General features: G+C 35.9%; 1 protein-coding gene across 1 annotated transcript in view; it reads right to left on the reverse strand.

Annotated features, from left to right (window-relative positions):
• Positions 1–2,189: 2,189 nt before the first annotated feature.
• The window catches only part of MRPL3 (mitochondrial ribosomal protein L3), a 66,945-nt gene continuing 49,099 nt past the window's right edge, over positions 2,190–20,035 (reverse strand). The window contains exons 7-10 of the mRNA XM_036894764.2: positions 19,870–19,978; positions 8,370–8,447; positions 6,748–6,825; positions 2,190–2,892 (exon numbers count right to left, since the gene is read on the reverse strand). Coding sequence (XP_036750659.2) covers positions 2,740–2,892; positions 6,748–6,825; positions 8,370–8,447; positions 19,870–19,978 — 418 coding nt within the window. The 3' untranslated portion in view covers positions 2,190–2,739. The remainder of the gene's footprint in view (positions 2,893–6,747; positions 6,826–8,369; positions 8,448–19,869; positions 19,979–20,035) is intronic.

A 20,035-nucleotide genomic window follows, 5' to 3' on the forward strand; every position in this document is an offset into this window, starting at 1 on the left:
GCTTTGCTCAGACTTTGGCTTATGTATTCCATAACTATAGAGGTGTCCTCCTTTTCCACCTGGTTCAGTAGAACACAACTGGAGTCTCTTCTTTTGGGCCACTGACTAAGTTTGCAGGAACAGGGCCCAGATCCTCTTAGGTAACCGATCAAAGTGCTGGCAGTGGGGGTGGTGAAGGGGGTGTGGATGTCCTGTTCCCTGAAGGCAGGGTTCATACTCATGATCCTAAAAGGTGATCAGAAATTTTCTCCATCAAACCCAGTGCAGATCCACAGACCACTTGCAGACTCGAGATAAAAGGTGGTTCTGGGTCAGGTTCTTGAGTGGACTGGGTCCCTGTCTTCTTGAGAACAGTGTGTCCTGCACAAATGGCGGCTGTCCTGCTCCTTGCTCTCCTTTTGCCAACTGGATACCTACTGATGCTGATTCCTTTCTCTCCAGTTCTGCAAGTACTTTATTCTAGATTTTATGTTCTCCCAGCAATAGCTGTTCATTTGTCTTGCAAGGTAAACAGCTGCTTCCCGCTGTTTTATCAGCAAACTTAATGCCATCCACAAATTCACTATCATCTTTTGATCAAATGCAGCTAATTAAAAGAGTAGTATTAAGTCAGACAGTATTCTGAATTTCAAAGTTAAGTAAGTATAAGCCCTAGGCACATCATGGGGCATACTTAACTAGTGGGTAACTTTGCAAGTTGGTTATTCTTGAATTTACACATTCATATCAATTTTATAATCAATTGGAATAGTTCTATGTAAGTCCTGTTGAGATTTAAAAAATGGATTAAGTTCTTTACCATATTGTTTCCATCCATAATCATGATATTCCTCTCCATAATTCATGTTTTACCTTCTTCAATAAGACCCTACATTTTCTGTTAGACCCTTTTTCTAGGTAAACTTTCTAAAAATTGCTGTGATTTTAAATGAATAGGATTGATATTCCTCTATAAAACTTCTCAGTATTATGTTTGCATTTTAATCTTATATTCAGTCACCTTTTTGAGCTGTCTTCATTGGTTCTGACAGCTTGTCAGTTGATTATCTTTGATCTTCTAGCTATCTCTTACAATGAAATTTTTTCACTTCCCAATATTTACATCATTAGTTTTTCTTATCTTATTGTACTGGTTGGGACTTCTGAGAACATTGCTGAAGAGGTAGAAAAGGGTATCCTTGTTTCATCTCTGACAAGAATGCATTTAGTATCTTTACCCTTGATAGGATGTTTGCTTGAGAGATCTTTTATCAAGTTCAGGAATTTCTAGTTTGGTAAGTTATTTTTGTTTTTAATAAAAAATGGTGTGTCCAAGTCTTACTCCAGTTTAAAACAAGTCCTCTTGAAGAACTCATGACTGAGATATGTAGAAGATCAATTGTTTTACTTTGGGATCCAGGGAGCTCAGCACCAAGCCAAGTATCACAAGCGTACTTTCTGTCCTGTATAGGCACTGTCCCTCCCCACTCCCACCTTTCTGTTCTGTATAGGCACTGTCCCTCCGCACCCTCACCTTTCTGTCCTGTATATGTACTGTCCCTCCCCACCTTCGCCTTTTTGTACTGTATAGGCACTATCCCTCCCCACCCTAACCTACTAATTTACAGTATCCTCTACTTTTTCTCTTACTTTACTATTTTATTGCATGATTTCCAGTCAATTGCCAAAAATCTTTAACACAATCAGATGAAGTATAAATGAAAACTTTAAAAAAGATGTGGTTTATCTGGATTTAAATCAGAGAGGATTCTGATATGGGAAGGAAAACACGGTTTGACCTTTTAATAACAAATCCATTAGTTACCAGATAATCACATGGAACTCTAACACTGTTGGGTGATCATATGAATCAAATCTCAGGAAATATCTGGAATAAAAAGTTGGATTCTGTAGGTCCTCAGGAATCTGGTCCAGAGAAAATCCGGTAGTTAAGTGAGGGCTGCTTATACTTTCATTGTTTAACTTAATTATTTGTCATAAGTACCCATTTAGAGTAAAAACATTTTAATTTCATAGAATGAAGAGAAACCCAGGGGCCATTAACATTTTTCAGTAATAGGTGATTAATAGATTTATGTACAATCCTAGGCCATTTTAAATCCTCTTTGAAAGGCATCAAGGAAAAATGATTACACTTATCTTACAGTTGAGTGACCAAACTAAAAAATAACTACTCCACCTAAGAGAAGTGTAAATACAATCTGTAATTTATGATTTTATTGTCTCCTCTTTGTCAGGCCTTTAACTATGACATATAGTTATATACACATCACTTCCTTTCCCTCTTTAGGGCTTGAAAATGTAGAGTGATAGAAATGAATTTAGGAAATGGTTTATCTGAAGAGGTTGCCCCACAAGTCCTCATATGGTTTGCCACTGTTTCACAATCCCCTTCACAGAAGACAGACCAATCTTTAATAAAAGAAATTTATAAACATATTAAGGTAACTTGAGACCATGTAGTAAAAAAGAAAATGAAGCTCACAAATTACCAAGTTGTTGCTAATATGCAAACTTCCAGTCCATCCAAATTTGGTAAATCCAATCTACCTGATTTGTTTAATGTAATTTTTTTTTAAACATAACCCAGTTGGGAAACAAATGATGCATTTATGCCCTTGACAGAGATGACAAGTGTGGTATTGTGACTGAGAAAGGGAAATGCAGTTCCTGGCTCTACTACTGTTCTGGCTCATCAAAGCTCACGGGACACGCGAGGTTCTGCTGCGCCAAGTGAGGTCAGGCAAATGCAATGGAAGGTGCACAGGGCTGACACACATTTTCATCATACAAGTCCTCTGGCAGCTCCTCTTCATCTCCGTCAGGAAAATACGTAGGGAATGGTAGATTTTTACAGAAGTCTTTATATACAGGCAGTTTAGAATCTCTGATCTGTGAGGAGAAGGTAAAGATCTTATTAATAAGTGCTACCAATTATTTCATGATAGTCTGTTTTATTATTCATAATAAAAAATTTGTTCTTATATTTTCTAATGTTAATAATATAACCGTTACATGTATATAAAGTAAAAGGAACAATGTACTATTTTATTCCAATAAATTTAATTAATTTGATGACAGAATTATAATCTTCAATTACCTATCTCATGAGAATAAAAATTACTGATTATTTATATCTTATCCATAATTTAAAATTTCTAGAACTGCCCAATAGGATAAGTTTTATTTTATAACTACTAAGATATCAATTATATCCAAATTGATTTTTCAAATACAAAGATCTGACATAAATTATATACTTAAAAGATATTACCATTTACTTAATTACTGCATTGATTTTATTATCTACACATATTACCTGTTTTTATTATTTTATTTTCTACCATAGATTTTTTTGAACTGAGGTTACTTTTGACTCTAAACACATAACCCAAAATATCAGGTTTTATCAAGGAAATCAGCTTACACTTAATAAGGAACACTGTCACTGAGAAGCTAAGGATAGTGATATCTAGCAAAAACAATCATGATAACCCCTAAATCTTTATAATAGCTCTATTTACTCTTTACATTCTAAAACTATTCTAATTATATCTGTGAATTCATAAGCCAATGAATAGTACAGATACTGACATGATGGATTTTATTTTTGGAAAATATTATTTGGTTCTATAAAGCTTCTGACACACTCAACAGCCTTCATTCAGAGAGAAATGAAAAAAATTGTTTGTAATTATACACACAGAGTAAAATAAGGCATAATCATTTTGGCAGTAAGAAATGAATAATCTGGTTGAATTAAGTACACAGCTGCTAGGAATAGCTAAGTACAGAAAAACACATTATTTTAATATGTCTCATAAAATTGTTCCAAGAAATTATCACTAACTTGCCCAGAGGAAAATAAACAAAATTTTTTTCCAATTCACTAACCTTGGTGTGAACTTTAATTTGGAAAAAAGTCATATTCTTACCAATTTAAATTGTCTCAGAATTTAGAATTGAAAATAAAATCCAAATAAACAAAACCAACAATCAAACCTTCTGTGCTAACCTGATAAATTAAAATTTAGTCATAAATAACCTGAACAGCTCTCAGATACTTTTACATTTTTACAGCTCTGTCATACCTGAGGAACAGTTCATCACACAGCACTGTGTATATATTCTAATTGTAAATGCCACAGTAATGTAATTCACTGACCTGAAACATAAATGATGGCATCCTATCTAAATCTCTTCTATCCTGGTGGTTCTAAAGCTGAGGGCCAAAAATTTACAGCCCATCTTTAAAAAGCATACAAGATTCTATGGTATGTACTTTTGTGCATTTAAGCTAACCCCTGGCTTTATTACTTCCCTGCCTTCACCAAGACTCCCTTCACTACCTCACTCTTTTTGTATTCATGAATGTTGGCTAACCAGCTCAAATCCTTTCAGTAAAGAAGTGGGCAGGACACACAAAACAGGCAAATCTGAGAATAAATTTAAATTATACATTAGAATATAGGGACAAGCACACACAACAGCACTGAATGACATACTACATTATGCTATACACAACAGTTTTTTAGCCTTCTGTAAAACAAAATTTAGTGACTCTTTACTAACTTTAGAATAAAAATGTTACTGGAAGCCCTGTGCTCTGAGGGAGCAGGGGTGAGAGGACGTAATGAGGCCTCCTGTCTGGCAGGAAGTGCCTCAATCTCCAGGCATAAGTGGGCTTTTTCACCTGCCATGGGGTCACAGGGAAGAATAGAAAAAGCTGGGTGAAATGTTTTCATACGATGTACTAAACTTGTGACATTTAAAACACCAAGCCCACAAAGCACTCCCCCATAAACCTACACTTCACTGTGTGGGACAGACATCTGCTTAAGGTTACTAAAGACAATCTGTATAGACTGCATTTCAAAGATGTTTTCCAAGATGGGTTCTGTTTTATCTAAAAATGTTTGTTGGAAATATACTCACTAGTGTATTAATAGTTCAAAGTGGACTAGACATTTCTTTGATGCTATAGTTTCTCGAAATATACTTGGACTCCTCTTTTGTAATTCCTTTGATGTACCCTCTGAAGAGCCTCAGTGACAGCAAGCCTCTGTCCATTAAGAGACTTGACTGAGGCAATATTTTATGGAAGTAGATGGAAAATCTGAGTAATAAATGTTGATTATAAACAGCCCATAATAACTGGATCCAAATAACCCTGCACATATTATGGTTTTTTTAAGACAGCTGACCTATTAATTCATGCTGGCATCAAAGAAAGTGCTGAGGTATATCTGAGAAGTCACAGCTGCCATAAGGCCCAGCTGGAAAGCCAGACTAGAACCACGTATGCAGCAAAATGGGGAGAAAAGGGAGGATTTGAAAACATTTAAAAATCCATCTACTATGCAGTGTAATTTTGTTAAGGAAAATAATCATTTCCCTTTTTTTCTTCTTTTATTAGGTTTGATATTTATAACATGTAATAAATCTGGAATGTGAAGGTAGGAATACACTGAATGATTAAGCCAAAATGTTATGAGATGTACAATGGCAACCTGCTGGTTTCAATTACCTGTCATTGTGTATATGACTTGGTCACCTGGAGATTGGAAACCTACTTTAACCTAAAAATCTGCTTGAGAGGCAAAAAAAAAGGACAACAAAAATTCATCAAGTGCATTAAGAAAAATGAGAATAATCCAGTTAAGAATTGGAGTTCCTACATATGTCAGAATGCATCAAGCTACACACTATGTTTCATGCATTTTACTGTATGTACCTCAACATAAAAGTTTTTTAAAAAAAGAAAAAAAAACCTTGGGTCTCATGGACTTTCAGTTTCATGTGTTAATAATCACTGCAGTATGTAAAAATAATTCAGTATTACAGATGTGACTTAAATATAAGATAACTTAAAAAACAAAGGTGAAGAGTTCCAGAGAGATAAATATTGTGCCTTTTGCTAGTTAATAGAACCTACTTTATGAAAAGAACACATAAAGATCCAATCTGAAAAATCTGAGGTTTGAGTTTCAACCTATTTTTGTTGTTATTGTTGGAAAATTAATGAAGAATATAATTCCGGGAATTGCTGATATCACTTCTACTACAAATTTATTTTCAGAACAGAAGATTCAAAATTCAAAAGTGATCTCTCACTCTACATGTTAGCCTAAATCCCAGGCAGAATATTTATTTTGTATTTTACTCAGAAGTAAGCCTGAGAGCCAAACAGTTTTTCTTCAAATCCTACGCGTTTGTTTTCTTCTAATTTTTAACATAAAAGTGAACATGCATGTTTTTAAGGAAAACACTTAAAGGTATATCAGAGCACTGTTAGTAATTACAATAAAAAAAAAATCTCTTCTTAAATGTCTACCTTCAACACCTTTCTCCTTGACTCTCTCACTGAATTTCCACCTCTGCAGTTTCTATGTGAAAGTACTATTAAAAAACTAAAAAGTTCTTTTTTGAAAGGACAGAGATATACTGCTACTTTGGTATAGCTACCCTTAGCACAGGACAATTGTTAACCTGTTCTTTTTGTGTTCCTAAGGAGCCTCTCCTTACTGGCCCTATCATTTTTGCAGGTTCATGGCTTTACAGACACAGGCTATAGGTTATTTTGTGCAATTTTTTTTCAGTCAGGTACTACTAAAAAGCAGAGAAATTTCACAGAGAATATATGGAAAAAGAACCACTTATTTTCAAGCCACATTTATGGGCTGAAGGAGAATTTATGCCATACATCCATGTCTCAGAACAACAGAAAATAAAGACAGTTATACATACCTTTACTAAGCAATTTTTGTGCCCAGGTACAGAGCCATTTACATAGATTATATTGTGCTTTGTGTTTATTCTCCACACCTAAAGAAAAAAAATCAAACTTTTAGAGTCAAAAATTTGAGAATATACTTGATTAAACAACATGTTCCTGAAAACCAAGGCTACCGAAGTCTATAAAGTAATAATCATAACAGCACTTCAAAATGTTCAATGAGAACTGAAAAAATTTAAGTCCTGTGGGTGACTCGTAATGTAGGACTAACAGATGCATCTTACAGAGGTGGAAGCAAACTCATGTTTTGAATATAAATGTAGCTGAATGATCAAGACTGTCTGGGTATCTCAATGGACCGTGCAGGTGCCACCAAGACTAACAAGTTGAAATTCAATTCTATTTTAGTTTTAGTTAATACCAGTTTGCTGCTGCTAGGCTAGGAGAAGCCCAACCTCTCTGGGTCTAATTTTAAAAGTAAGTGTGCTGAGCGACGGCACTCAAACAGACCTTCATGTGGAGGAAAAACAAACGGGAAACAATAGCCCAGAAATGGCAGTGAGAGAAGAAAGCATCTGGGTGGAAACTGAGTTTGATCCACATCACACATCTAATAGTGGCTAAGTATTAAAAACTACAGAAACTTAAATGCCTTTCTCACACTCATGAGAAGAAAATACACACAAATAAATAGAAAAAGATAATTTCTGGTAAGTATAAAAGTAATAGAAGGGAAAAAAAATTTAGATTTACTTTATAAAATTTAAAAAACTTCTGCTGGTCAAAGTTTATAAATAAAATATCTACAACAGAGACTGGAAGTATATGCACCAAAACACTACCAGGGGTTATCTTTGGGCATTGTTTTATGGTGGCTATTTTCTTTTTTGTAGTTTCTATACTTTGAAATATATACACATAGATATATAAACATATGTCTTAAAATATAATTATATGACACCCATCATAGTACAACTCATTTTCACTTAGAAATACATATATTCTTCAAGTTAGTAGGGGATGAATTTAACTCCACCCTTACTAAGTACATGTAATTATTTTATAAAAATGGATGGACACCACAATCCTTTTTGTACCATCTGGTTTCGCCTATTTTGATGATCTCCATTTCCTCCTCCTCCTCTGCCACATGGACTTCCACCCACCCATGCACTTCACATAAAATCTAAGGTAATCTGGGATATGAGTCTACTTTTCTCTGTGCTTACCTAATGGCATAGCAACATATATATATGTGTGTATGTACATAGAGAGAGAGGGTGGGGAAGCTTTTGTTCACTTTTATACAAAACCAGAGTACTATACATAAAATGCTCTGAATTTGACTTTTTCTAAGCATCATTACCTTCCCGGTTAAACAGTAGATGACTAAGTTTTTCTTTTTAATGATGGCACGTTCCACGGCTTGGATGTTAAATGAACCCATACTACTATGAACCCTCCCCCAACACACACAGGTTCCTCCTTCTGTAAAATTATTGTAAACTGACAATTTACAATAATTGTAAAACTTACCAGCACCATCATATACAGACACACATTAATACATATTTGGGTGCCTTTTCATTTAGGCATTAATTTATTCCTAAAAAGAGCCATTTTAGAAACTTACTTTCAGTCCAAATGCTGTCCTATCTATGTTTCCCATTTGTCCAGGCATTTTAGTTCCAGGCCAGACTCTGGCAACATCCTAAACAAAAGAACCAAAATTTGCACTTCTAAGTACTCTCAATTTCAAACAGTACTGATCAAGCCAAAATGCAAACTAAGATAGGCATTATTAAAATTGTTTAATTTTCCCCCCATTATGTTAGGCCCCAGTAAAGAACTAAATATGGGTTTAGACATACTTATCCCTAGAGGATTTCCTTTCCAAGTTAGATTATAGCAACAAAATAAATATAGACTAAGAAACAGACTTATGATAAAAACTCAGTAATGAGAGCAGCAACTTAACTAATACTGGTTGAAAAGTAAAGAAGAAAAAAAACAAAGGCCATATAAACACATCACACCACTTTTCAAAGCAAAAAAATAAAGTGGGCCGCCTGGTCTGCCTCACTGACCTTCCCCGCGAAGTGACTGAATGGGTGCCATCTGCACAGTGCTCGGGACGGTCCTACACTACCAGCCTTGCTTTGATGTCACTTCCCTTCTCAAGAAGGATGAAAGGACACAGGCAGTTATCAGAATACTGGGTTTGTTTGTCCAGCCCTGGTTGTCTGATTCACATAAATCAAACAGCTACACACAGTCTGCCTCTGGCTTTGATAATGGATAATAATTCCACATCTAAAGAAGCTAATCCAAATTACATCTAAACTGGGAAAGCGTCTCATGACACATGAATTCTTGGAATATAAACATGTCTGCCTCACTACTCTCACATTAACAGGCAAAATTCCCAGTGGAAGTAGCTCACCAAATTGCTTAAAAAATAATTCTGATTATTATAGACTAAGTATCACTTTCACTCATTCTACAAGTAACCCTTTCGTGATAAGCCCCTTGTTTAACATCTCATTACTAAAAAAGGACTCTGTCCTCCCCAATTTACAGTCTCATCAAAACTATACCTTAGCTTTTAGGATTATAAAAAAGACACTTACTAGCTAATTCTTAATGGAAGTATTTACAGAGGAAAATGTATTTCATGACAAATAATTGAGTTTTAACAATAGGGTCTTCTACAGGCCTAATTTTAAAAAGTTTTATTGAGACATAACTCACATACCACATATTTCACCCTTTTAAAGTATGCAATTTAATAATTTTAGTGTACTCAGAGTTGTGCATTACTACAGTCAATTTTAGAACATCGTCATCAATCCACCACAGAACTTCCCCATCCAGTAGTGGTCACTCTCTTTAATCCCCCGACCTGTGCAACCACCAACCCCCTTTAGTCTTGGTGGTTTTGCCTAGAACAGACGTTTCAGACATGGACTCATACATTATGGTGTCTGTGTCTGGCTTCCTTCACTGAACATGTTTTCAAGCTTCAACCATGTGTCAATTAGGTAGATCATAGACACAAATTTTAAAACTCTTTTAAGAAAACCTAAGAGTAAATCTTCATGACCTTGGATTAGGCAAAGCCTTAGATACACCACCAAAAGTACAAGTAACAAAAGAAAATACAGATAATTAGCATGTGTCAATTCATCATTCCACTTTATTGTTACATAATATTGCATGAATATACCACGTTTTAATTATCATCAACTGAATGCTTGGGTTTAAAAAAATTTGGGGGCTATTATGAATAATGCTGCTGTGAGTGCTGCTGCACATGCACAAGTTTTTGTGAGCATATTTTCATTTCTTTTGGGTATACATCTAGGAGTGAAATTGCTGGGTCATATGATAAATTTACACTGAGCATTTTTAGCAACTGTTGAACCATTTTTCCAAAGGAACTGTAGCATTTTTACATTATTACCAACAATGTATGAGGATTCTTATTTTTGTATGTTTTTGCCCACATTTGTTATTCTTTTTAATTACAGTCATTCCAGTGTGTGTGAAGTGGTATCTCACTTCAGTCCAAACAGCATTTGGACTGAAAAGTTTTGATTTGCATTTCCCAGATTCTCTGATGGCCTAAGATGTTAAGTATCCTTTGCTGGTTTAACTGGGTTATCTTTTCACTAGTGAGTTGTAAGAATTCTTTATATATTCTGAATCACGAGTCTTAGCAGATACAATCTGCAAATGTTTTCTTTCAGTCTGCAAGCTGTCTTTTCATTTTCTTGATGGTATTGTTTGCAGCACAAAAGGTTTAAATTTTAATGAAGGCTAATTATCTGTATTTTCTTTTGTTACTTGTACTTTTGGTGTTGTATGGCTTTGCCTAATCCAAGGTCATGAAAAAATTTACTCTTACATTTTCTTCAGAGTTTTGAAATTTATGTCTATGATCTACCTAAGTTTTGTAACTTTGTATTTTTATGTAATTTATAACTGTGTAATTTCACATTTATAAAAAGTTGCAAAAATAAACTCTCATACGCTTTACCCAACTTCACCAATTGTTTATACATTGTCCCATTTGCTTTACCACTCACTCTCTATATATGACTGTGCATCTTCTCCTATACTATCTGAAGTTTGGTGGCAGACACCATGCTCTTTTACCTATACTTGTGTATTTCCTAAGAACAAGGACATTCTCTTGCAGAACCACAGTACAATTATTAAACTCAGAAAACTTTTTAGTATTTTATCTGAAGTCTGCAAATCTAATTTTGTCAACTGCCGCAATAATGTTCTTTATAGCTACTTCCCACATCCAGGACCCTCTTTAGAATCACACTTTGCCCCTGTATTGGGTCTTTAGTCTCCTGATTTCTCTTCCTTGTCTTTCAAGACCTTGACATTTTTTAATACAAGCCTATATTATTCTGTAGACTATCACTCACTTTAGGTTTATCTGATTCCCCATGATTAGAAAGATTCAGGTGACAAATTTTTGGCACGAATCACTATGTATTTCTTGGGAATCAGATCAGGAGGCATGTTAGTTTGTCCAATTACTGGTTATGTATTTTGCTATCAGTTTAGCTAAGGACCTGTTCACTAGGTTAATCTACTAAGGTTATTGTTTTTCCCTTTGTAATTAATAGACAGTTTGTTTTGGGACTACGTAAATAGTCTACAGCAAGTTTTCAACACTTGTTTTAGCATCCATTGATGATTCCTCAATGAATCATTATTTCTATGGCTGTAAACAGTGAGACTCTAGCTCACCTTCCTTCTATATTCCTTAGCTTGGATTATACTGTAAGGAAGAGCAGTCTCTTTTCTCCTATTTATTTATTAACCTATCGATTCACTTTATTTGTATCAGTGAGCTCATGGATTCTAATTTTATTTCATGAATTTGTTAGTATCATTTTTAAAAGTTTCAGATCAAACTGCCCTGGTTTTTGCAAATGGGAGCTGATTTTAACTGGTCCCTGTGTTCTTTACATGTGCCACCAGTTTTTAAGCACCCTCTTCTTTTCTGTTATTTTAACTTCTACAGGCATTATTAGTTTTACTGAGAGGTATTTGACAAAGGGCATCATCATATTAGTTCCAGGTGTACAATGTAATGATTCAATGTTTGTATGTATTATGAAATGATCACCATAGTATGTTGAGTTAATATCCATCACCACATTACAAAATTTTGAGATTAAAAATTTTAAATATTAGCACCTTTCAAATATGCAGTGTAGCATTATTAACTACAGTCACAATGTTGTACATTACATTCCTTGCTTTCTTCGCACGCTGTTTTGGGTTCACCTTGTACTCTCTCTGCCCCACGCATGAAACAAACCACTTCTTCAGTAAGCCTACCCAAGACCTAGTCTCCATGGTGCTCAATGCTACAGAACACCTTTGCTTTTAGGTTCTTTCAGCAGACAGATATATACATACATACACACACATATACACTGCCTATATACATTTCTGTATTTATTTCTCTCCACACATAGTAAATGTGTGCTGATACCTACAATGTGCATTCCACACTGTAGGGTTCATTTTAATTTTCTACCTTTTCATATTTTAATGTCCTTCTTCAATAATGAGAAACTTGGCTCACATTATCAGCATATTTACTTATCTACTAAATCCTACAATTCACAGAAAATTATTTCAGAATTGCTAATACCACTGCAAAAAATAAATATAATTAGAATACAACACTTGTGTGTAATACATTGTTAATGTAGGCTCAGGGTACATAGGCAGCTAATGTGTTCAAAAGATACCTGAGATAGTCTACCTATTCATTTTTACTTATGTTGTGCACTTGAAAGAGGTTCATTTGCTAATTATATTCCAATCTGGATTATCTCCCCTTCATCCTAGTTTCTACTTTGAATATATAAAATATTAAATAGTTCCAGAGGTAGAAAGTACAACAAAAAAGTATATCCAGGGGAGTGACATTCCTACCACTTCTAAGCCTTTCCATACTGTTCTCATCTACCCCTTGCAGCAAAACAATTTTATTAATTTCTGGTTTATTTTACTGATTCTTCTTTTTGCAAAAATAAGCAGATAATGTGCATTTTCTTTTATACTGGAAATCACTCCATCATTTCATAATGACCATCTCATTGTTTTTTCAGTTACACAGTATTCTATTGAGTAGATGTACCATCGTTCATTCATCCAAACTCCCAAGTATGGACATTTATGCTTATAATTATAAATAATATTGCAATGACCAATTTTGTGCAAATGGGAGAGTGTTTTCAGGGTAAATTTCCAAAAGTAGGATTGCCATGTCAGAGGTAAATCCTTATGCAATTGTTAGATATTGCCACACTTCCTTCTGTGAAGGATGCACTCCTTCGTATTCCCACCAGCTATGTATGAGAGTGCCTGTTGCCCTATGTTGTTGCCAGGAGTGACAGAAATTACAAAGCTGGTAACAACCTGTGAAGTGACATAGTAGTAATTCAAGAGTAGCTTTAATCTGAAATTCTTGTATTAGGAGAAAAACAGAATGTATTATCAAGCTTTGGAGACTGACCTTGCATCATTTGGATGCTGAAAAGAATAGAACTCATTGGGCTCTACATGCTGTATCTCTGGGTGAGAACTGAATTAGGAACACCAAAGTCCTTCTCCATTTCTTATGCTGTTGTTGTTCCTTTCTCCATTTCTTCTTTACCACTTTTCCCTTCCAACATGGTATTGTACTTGATAATCTTTCCCAACTATCTCTTATAAGGTAAAAAACAATCTGTGAAGGAACCAGTGGGGCCAGATGGAAGGGCACTGTAGCTCTGTACCTTTTATTATTATTTTTTATTATCAAATGTACATCACAGTGGTTCAACAGTTCCCCTCCCCTCCTCTTTGGTAACCACTAGTCACTTCTCAGTGTCTATGAGTCTAATGATGTTTTGTTCCTTCTGTTTTGCTGTTTTTATACTCCACAAATAAGTGATATCATACGGCATTTGTCTTCCTCCACATGGCTTATTTCACTGAGCATAATACCCTCTAGATCCATCCATGTTGTTGCAAATGGCAGGATTTTTCTTTTCATGGCTGAATAATATTCCATTGTGTATATGTACATGTTCTTTATCCATTCATCTACTGATGAACACTTAGGTTGCTTCCATATCTTGACTACTGCAAACTGTATGGCAATAAACATATGGGTGCATGTATCTTTTGAGGATTTTGTTTTCTTTGGGTGAATTCCTAGGAGTGGAATTGCTGGATCAAATGGTATTTCTATTTTTAGTTTTTTGAGGAACCTCCATATTGCCATACACCACCAACAGTGTAGCAGCATTCCCCTTTTTCCACATCCTTGCCAGCATTTTTGTTCCTTATCTTTTGGATGTTGGCCATCCTAACTGGTGTAAAGTGATCTCTCACTGTGGTTTTAATTTATATTTCCCTGATGATTAGCAATGTGGAGCATCTTTTAATGTGCCTGTTGGTCATCTGAATTTCTTCTTTGGAGAACTGTCTGTTCAGGTCCTCTGCCCACTTTATAATCAGGTTATTTGCTTTTTGGGTGTTGAGGTGTATAAGCTCTTTATATATTTTGGATGTTAATCCCTTTATCAGGTGAGTTGTTTATGAATATATTCTCCCATACTGTAGGATGCCTTTTTGTTCTGCTAATGGTATCCTCTACTGTATAGAAGCTTTTTAGTTTCATATAGTCACACTTGTTCATTTTTTATTTTGTTTCCTTTGCTGAGGAGATGTGTCCAGGAAAAAATTGCTCATGCTTATATTCAGGAGATTTTTGCCTATCTTTTCTTCTATGAGTTCTATGGTTTCATGACTTACATTCAGGTTTTTGATCCATTTTGAGTTTACTTTTGTGTATGGAGTTACACAATAATCCAGTTTCATTCTCTTACATGTAGTTGTCCAGTTTTGCCAACACTAGTTTTTGAAGAGGCTGTCATTTCCCCACTGTGTATCTATGGCTCCTTTATTGTATACTAATTGGCCATAGATGTGTGGGTTTATATCTGGGCTATTTCGTTGCATTGATCTATGGGTCTGTTCTTGTGCCAGTACCAAATTGTCTTGATTACTGTGGCTTTGTAGTAGAGCTTAAAATTGGGGATCATAATCCCCACAGCTTTGTTCTTCCTTCTCAGGATTGCTTTGGCTATTTGGTGTCTTTTGTGGTTCCACATGAATTTTAGCTTCTAGTTTGTTGGAGAATGCTGTTGGTATTTTGATAAGGATTGCATTGAATCTATAGATTGCTTTAGGCAGGATAGCCATTTTGACAATATTAATTCTTCCTATCTATGATCATGGGATCAGAGTACAGGTCTTTCACCTCCTTGATTAGGTTTATTTCTAGATATTTTATTCTTTTCGATGCAATTGTAAATGGAGTTGTTTTCCTGATTTCCCTGCTAGTTCGTTGTTGGTATATAGGAACGCAACAGATTTATGTGCATTGATTTTGTATTCTGCAACTTTGCTGAATTCAGTTATTAGTTCTGGTAGTTTTTGATGGCTTCTTTAGGGTTCTCTATGTATGATGTCATGTCACCTGAAAATAGTGACAGTTTAACTTCTTCCTTAACAATTTGGATGCTTATCTTATTGTGCTGTCTGGTTGCTATGGCTAGGACCTCCAACACTATGTTGAATAAAAGTGGGGAAAGTTGGCATCCTTGTCTTTTTCCTGATCTTAGAGGAAAAGCTTTCAGCTTTCACTATTAAGTATGATGATGGCTGTGGGTTTGGTCTTTATATTGTTGGACCTTTATTATGTTGAGGTACGTACCCTCTACACTCATTTTGTTGAGTTTTCATCATGAATGGATGTTGAATTTTGTCAAATGCTTTTGCAGCATCTATTGAGATGATCATGTGGTTTTTATCCTTTTTATTAATGTGGTGTATGATTTTGACGGATTTATGGATATTGTACCATCCTTGCATCCCTGGAATAAATCCCACTTTGTCACGATGGATGATCAGGGATATTGGTCTGTAATTTTCTTTGTGTTGTCTTTGCCTGGTTTTGGGTTTAGAGTGATGCTGGCCTCATAGAATGAGTTTGGAAGTATTCCCTCCTCTTCTACTTTATGGAAAACTTTAATTAAGAAGGATAGCTATTAGGTCTTCACTAAATGTTTGATAAAATTCAGCAGTGAAGCCATCTGGTTCAGTAATTTTTTTCTTAGGTAGATTTTTGATTGCTGATTAAATTTCATTGCTGGTAATTTGGTCTGTTCAGATTTTCTGTTTCTTCCTGGGTCAGTCTAGGAAGGTTGTATTTTTCTACGAAGTTGTTCAATTTATTGTCATATAATTTTTCATAGTATATTCTCTAATAATTCTTTGTTTCTGTGGTATCCATTATTATTTCTTCATTTCTGATTCTGTTTCTGTCTGTAGACTCTCTTGTTTTTTAATAAGTCTGGCTAGGGATTTATCTATTTTATTTTCTGATAAAAACAGCTCCTGGTTTCATTGATTTTTTTCTATTGTTTTATTCTTCTCTATTTTATTTATTTCTGCTCCGATCATTATTACGTCTCTTCTCTTACTGATTCTGGGCCTCATTTGCTCTTTTATAGTTTCTTAAATTGTGAATTTAGACTATTTGGGATTGTTCTTGTATCTTGAGGTAAGCCTGTATTGTTATGTACTTTCCTCTTAAAACTACCTTTGCTGAGTCCTACAGATTTTTGGGCTATTGTGTTTTTGTTCTGTCTCCATGTATTGCTTCATTTATTTTAATTTGTTCATTGATCCCTTCATTATTTAGAAGCATGTTGTTTAGCCTCCATGTGTTTGTATGTCTGTTTCTTTGTGTAATTTATTTCTAGTTTCATACTGTTGTCACGTAAGAAGTTGCTTGATACATTTTCAATCTTTTTGACTTTATTGAGGTTCTTCTTGTAGCCTCGTATATGATCTATTCTGTAGAATGTTCCATGTACACTTGAGAAAAATGTTTATCCTGCTGCTCTTGGATGGAGTGTTCTGTAGATATCTGTTAGGTCCGTTTGATTTAATGTTCAGTGCTTATGTTCTTATTTTCTGTCTGGTTGATCTATTGACATGAGTGTTGTGTTGAAGTATCCTAAAATAAATGTTTGCAGCCTATTTCCTCCATTAGTCCTGTTAGTATTTGTTTCACATACTTAGGTGCTATGTTGGGTGCATGATATTTATACTGGTTATATCCTTTTGTTGAGGATTTTTTTAATCATTATGTAATGTCCTTGTCTCATTACTTTCTTTGTTGTGAAATCAATTTTGTCTCATACAAGTATTCCTGCTTTTTTCTCCCTATTATTTGCATAAAATATCTTTTCCATCTCTTCACTTTTGGTCTGTGTTATGTTTTTGGGTCTCAAATGAGTCTCCTATAGGCAGCATATAGGTGGATCATTTCATTATCCATTCTGCCCTTTTATGTCTTTTGATTGGTGCATTCAGTCCATTTACATTTAAGGTGATTATTTATATATACATACTTAGTGCCATTTATTGTTTCCTGGATGTTTCTTGTTATCTCCTCTCTGTTCCTTTTTTCCCTCTCTTATACTCTTCTCTTGTTATTGATGGTTTTCTTTAGTATTATTAATTTCTTTTTTATTTTTGTGTGTACTTATTGTAGGCTTTAGTTTTGTGGTTACCAATGGTTCAAGGATAGCTTCTTTACTACATAATAGTCTATCTTAAATTGCTGATTACTCTATTTTAAACACAATCTAAAGGTACTTTCTTCTACCCTTTTCTTCCTCCTCACTTTTTTGTATAAGATGTTATAATCTGCACTTTTTGTGTATCCCTTGACTGATTTTGTATATAGTTCATTTTGCTTCTTTTAATTTCATATTTTTTTGGTAATTAGTTGCTCTACTATCTTTACTGTGGGTTTATTTTCACTGGTGAAAGCTATATAGTCTTAGGGTTATTTCCATCTACAGCAGTCCCTTTAACACATCATTTAAGACTGGCTTAACTTTTATTTATCTGTAAATTGTTTAATACCTGCTTCAAATTTAAATTATAATCTTGACAGCAAGAGAGTTCTCATTTGGAGGTCCTTCTTTTTCAATAAATTAAATATATCAGCTACTCCCTTCTGGCCTGTAGAGTTTCTGCTGATAGCCTGCTGGGATTTCCTTAATGAGTAATCTTTTTTCTCTCTCTAGTTGCTTTCAAAACACTCTCATCATTGATCTTTGCCATTCCAATTATTACATGTCTTGCTGTTGTCTTGTTTGGGTTCCTTTTGTTAGGGGATCTCTGTGCTTCCATGCCCTGACTATTTTCTTCCTCAGACTGGGGAATTTTTCAATAATTATTTCCTTAAAGAGATTTTCTATTCTTTTGTCTTTCTCTTCTCCTTCTCATACCTGTTATACACTATTGTTTCGTTTGAAGTGGTCAAATAGCACACTTATTATTCTTTCATTCCTAGAGATCTTTTCTTTCTGTTCTTCAGCTTTTTTTCCTGTTCTCTAATTTCTATTTCATTTACTGTCTACTCTACATGACCTACTAATCTACTTTTAAATCCTTGTACTGTGGTATGTTTCATTTGAAATACTGTTTTCTTCAGCTCTGAGTGACTCTTTTTCAGACCTTTTATCTCTTTGTTGAAGTCACCCCTGAAATCTTCAATACTTTTCTGTAAAGCCGTGAGCATATTTAGGAATCTCACTTTGAAATCGTTATCAAGAAGACTGGTGATCTGTTTTACTTACCCCTCTTTCTGGGGTTCTGTCTTGTAGTTTTGTTTGGATCAAATTCCTTTGCCTGCTCATTCTGTCAGGTATTCTGTGTTTCTTCCTTTGTATTGATGTCTCTGCTATGCTTTCTGGTCTAAAGAGTCAGAGCTTTATGAAGAACATGTGCTATGGTGCCCAGAAGCTCAAGATTCTTTTCCTCTCCAGTGCCTGGTTCTACTTTGCGGGAGCCCCAGCTGCTGGCATGCCACAGCCAAGGCCACCTTTCTGTCTGGCATCTGTAGTGGTCTCAGTCTGGGCAGGAAGTTTGCTTGAGCTGTTGTTGCTTTTGTGATCAGCTCAGGTGTCTCTGAGGTGGGGAGGGCCATCCTCTGCCTGGACTGTAGCAATGGTGGGGGCTGCAGGGTTAATAGGGTGGGTGGACCAATGTGCCTTGGCTGGATGCACAGCCCCAGCTTTGGACACCTGCTTGGAGGACAGAGCTCTTGGGACTGGCTCCTCCAGGCACCTCTCCAGTTGGGCCAAAATGGAGCCAAGCAAGCTGGTAGAGTCTCCATCTGCCTGCTAGGCAGCAAAGTCTGACACTACCACTGGACCAAGTGGGTTGGTTCCCAGAACGTGCAGGGAGGTGCCTCAGGGCTGTGTTGCCAGCAAGAGGGATGGAATGTCTGAAGCTCCCAAGAGTTCCCTATCTATTGAAGAGTTCCCTATCTATTGGGCTGAGGAAGGGCTGGGGATGTATCCTCCACCTGCTGGAAAGTTCCATCCAACCCTCGTCACCTCTGATACCCCTCCGCTGCTGACAAGTCTTTCAAACTGACTGCAGGCTTGTGAGCAGATCTCCAGGGCCAGGTGTGGAGCACTCCTGGGCTCGTACCCACTCTCTGCCCTGCTCCTCTTTCTCCTGCCTGTAGGCTGGGGTGGAGGGGGGGCTTGTCCCACTAATTTAGGCTTTTCTGCCTCACCCTTTTCTTTGTGGGCCTCTCTTCTTCCTCAGGTGCAAGGAGTCTGTTCTGTAGTCTTCAGGTCTAGTTGCATTTGCTATGTTTTTCGGGGGAGGTTCCCATCTTGCCTTCTTATTCCCCCATCTTTAATCCTTTCTCCGACTAGCCCAGACTTCTTGCAGCTGACTTTAGAGAACCAGATGGAAGATAAGAGATGGGAGAAAGCAGGTGGGAAAGTAGTAAGAACACAGGCTGTAAGTATGTGGGGTGTCACAAGTGAACAAGCCTGGCTCTGTACAGTGAATGTGGACAGGACCCATAAAGGTGTAACAAGTACTACACCCCACCTGGAATCAGATTAAAATTATGTGACTTGACTCCAGGGACAGACTAAAGCAGTATATGTGCAGAAGCTGAATATTTAGCATTAGAAAGAGCATGACTAAGTTATACTTACACCAGTTGAAATAGCTCCAGGTCTCCTGTGGGTTTTTGTTTGACCATGAGTTGCTGGCTGGCCTTTAAATCCCCATCTTTTCATGACACCTTGAAAACCTTTACCAATACTGAAGAAGATAAACATTAGAATTTACATAATGAACAGAGTACAAAATATTCCCAAT

This window comes from Manis pentadactyla, chromosome 14 (assembly GCF_030020395.1).
Source record: "Manis pentadactyla isolate mManPen7 chromosome 14, mManPen7.hap1, whole genome shotgun sequence".
Taxonomy (NCBI): Eukaryota; Metazoa; Chordata; class Mammalia; order Pholidota; family Manidae; genus Manis; species Manis pentadactyla.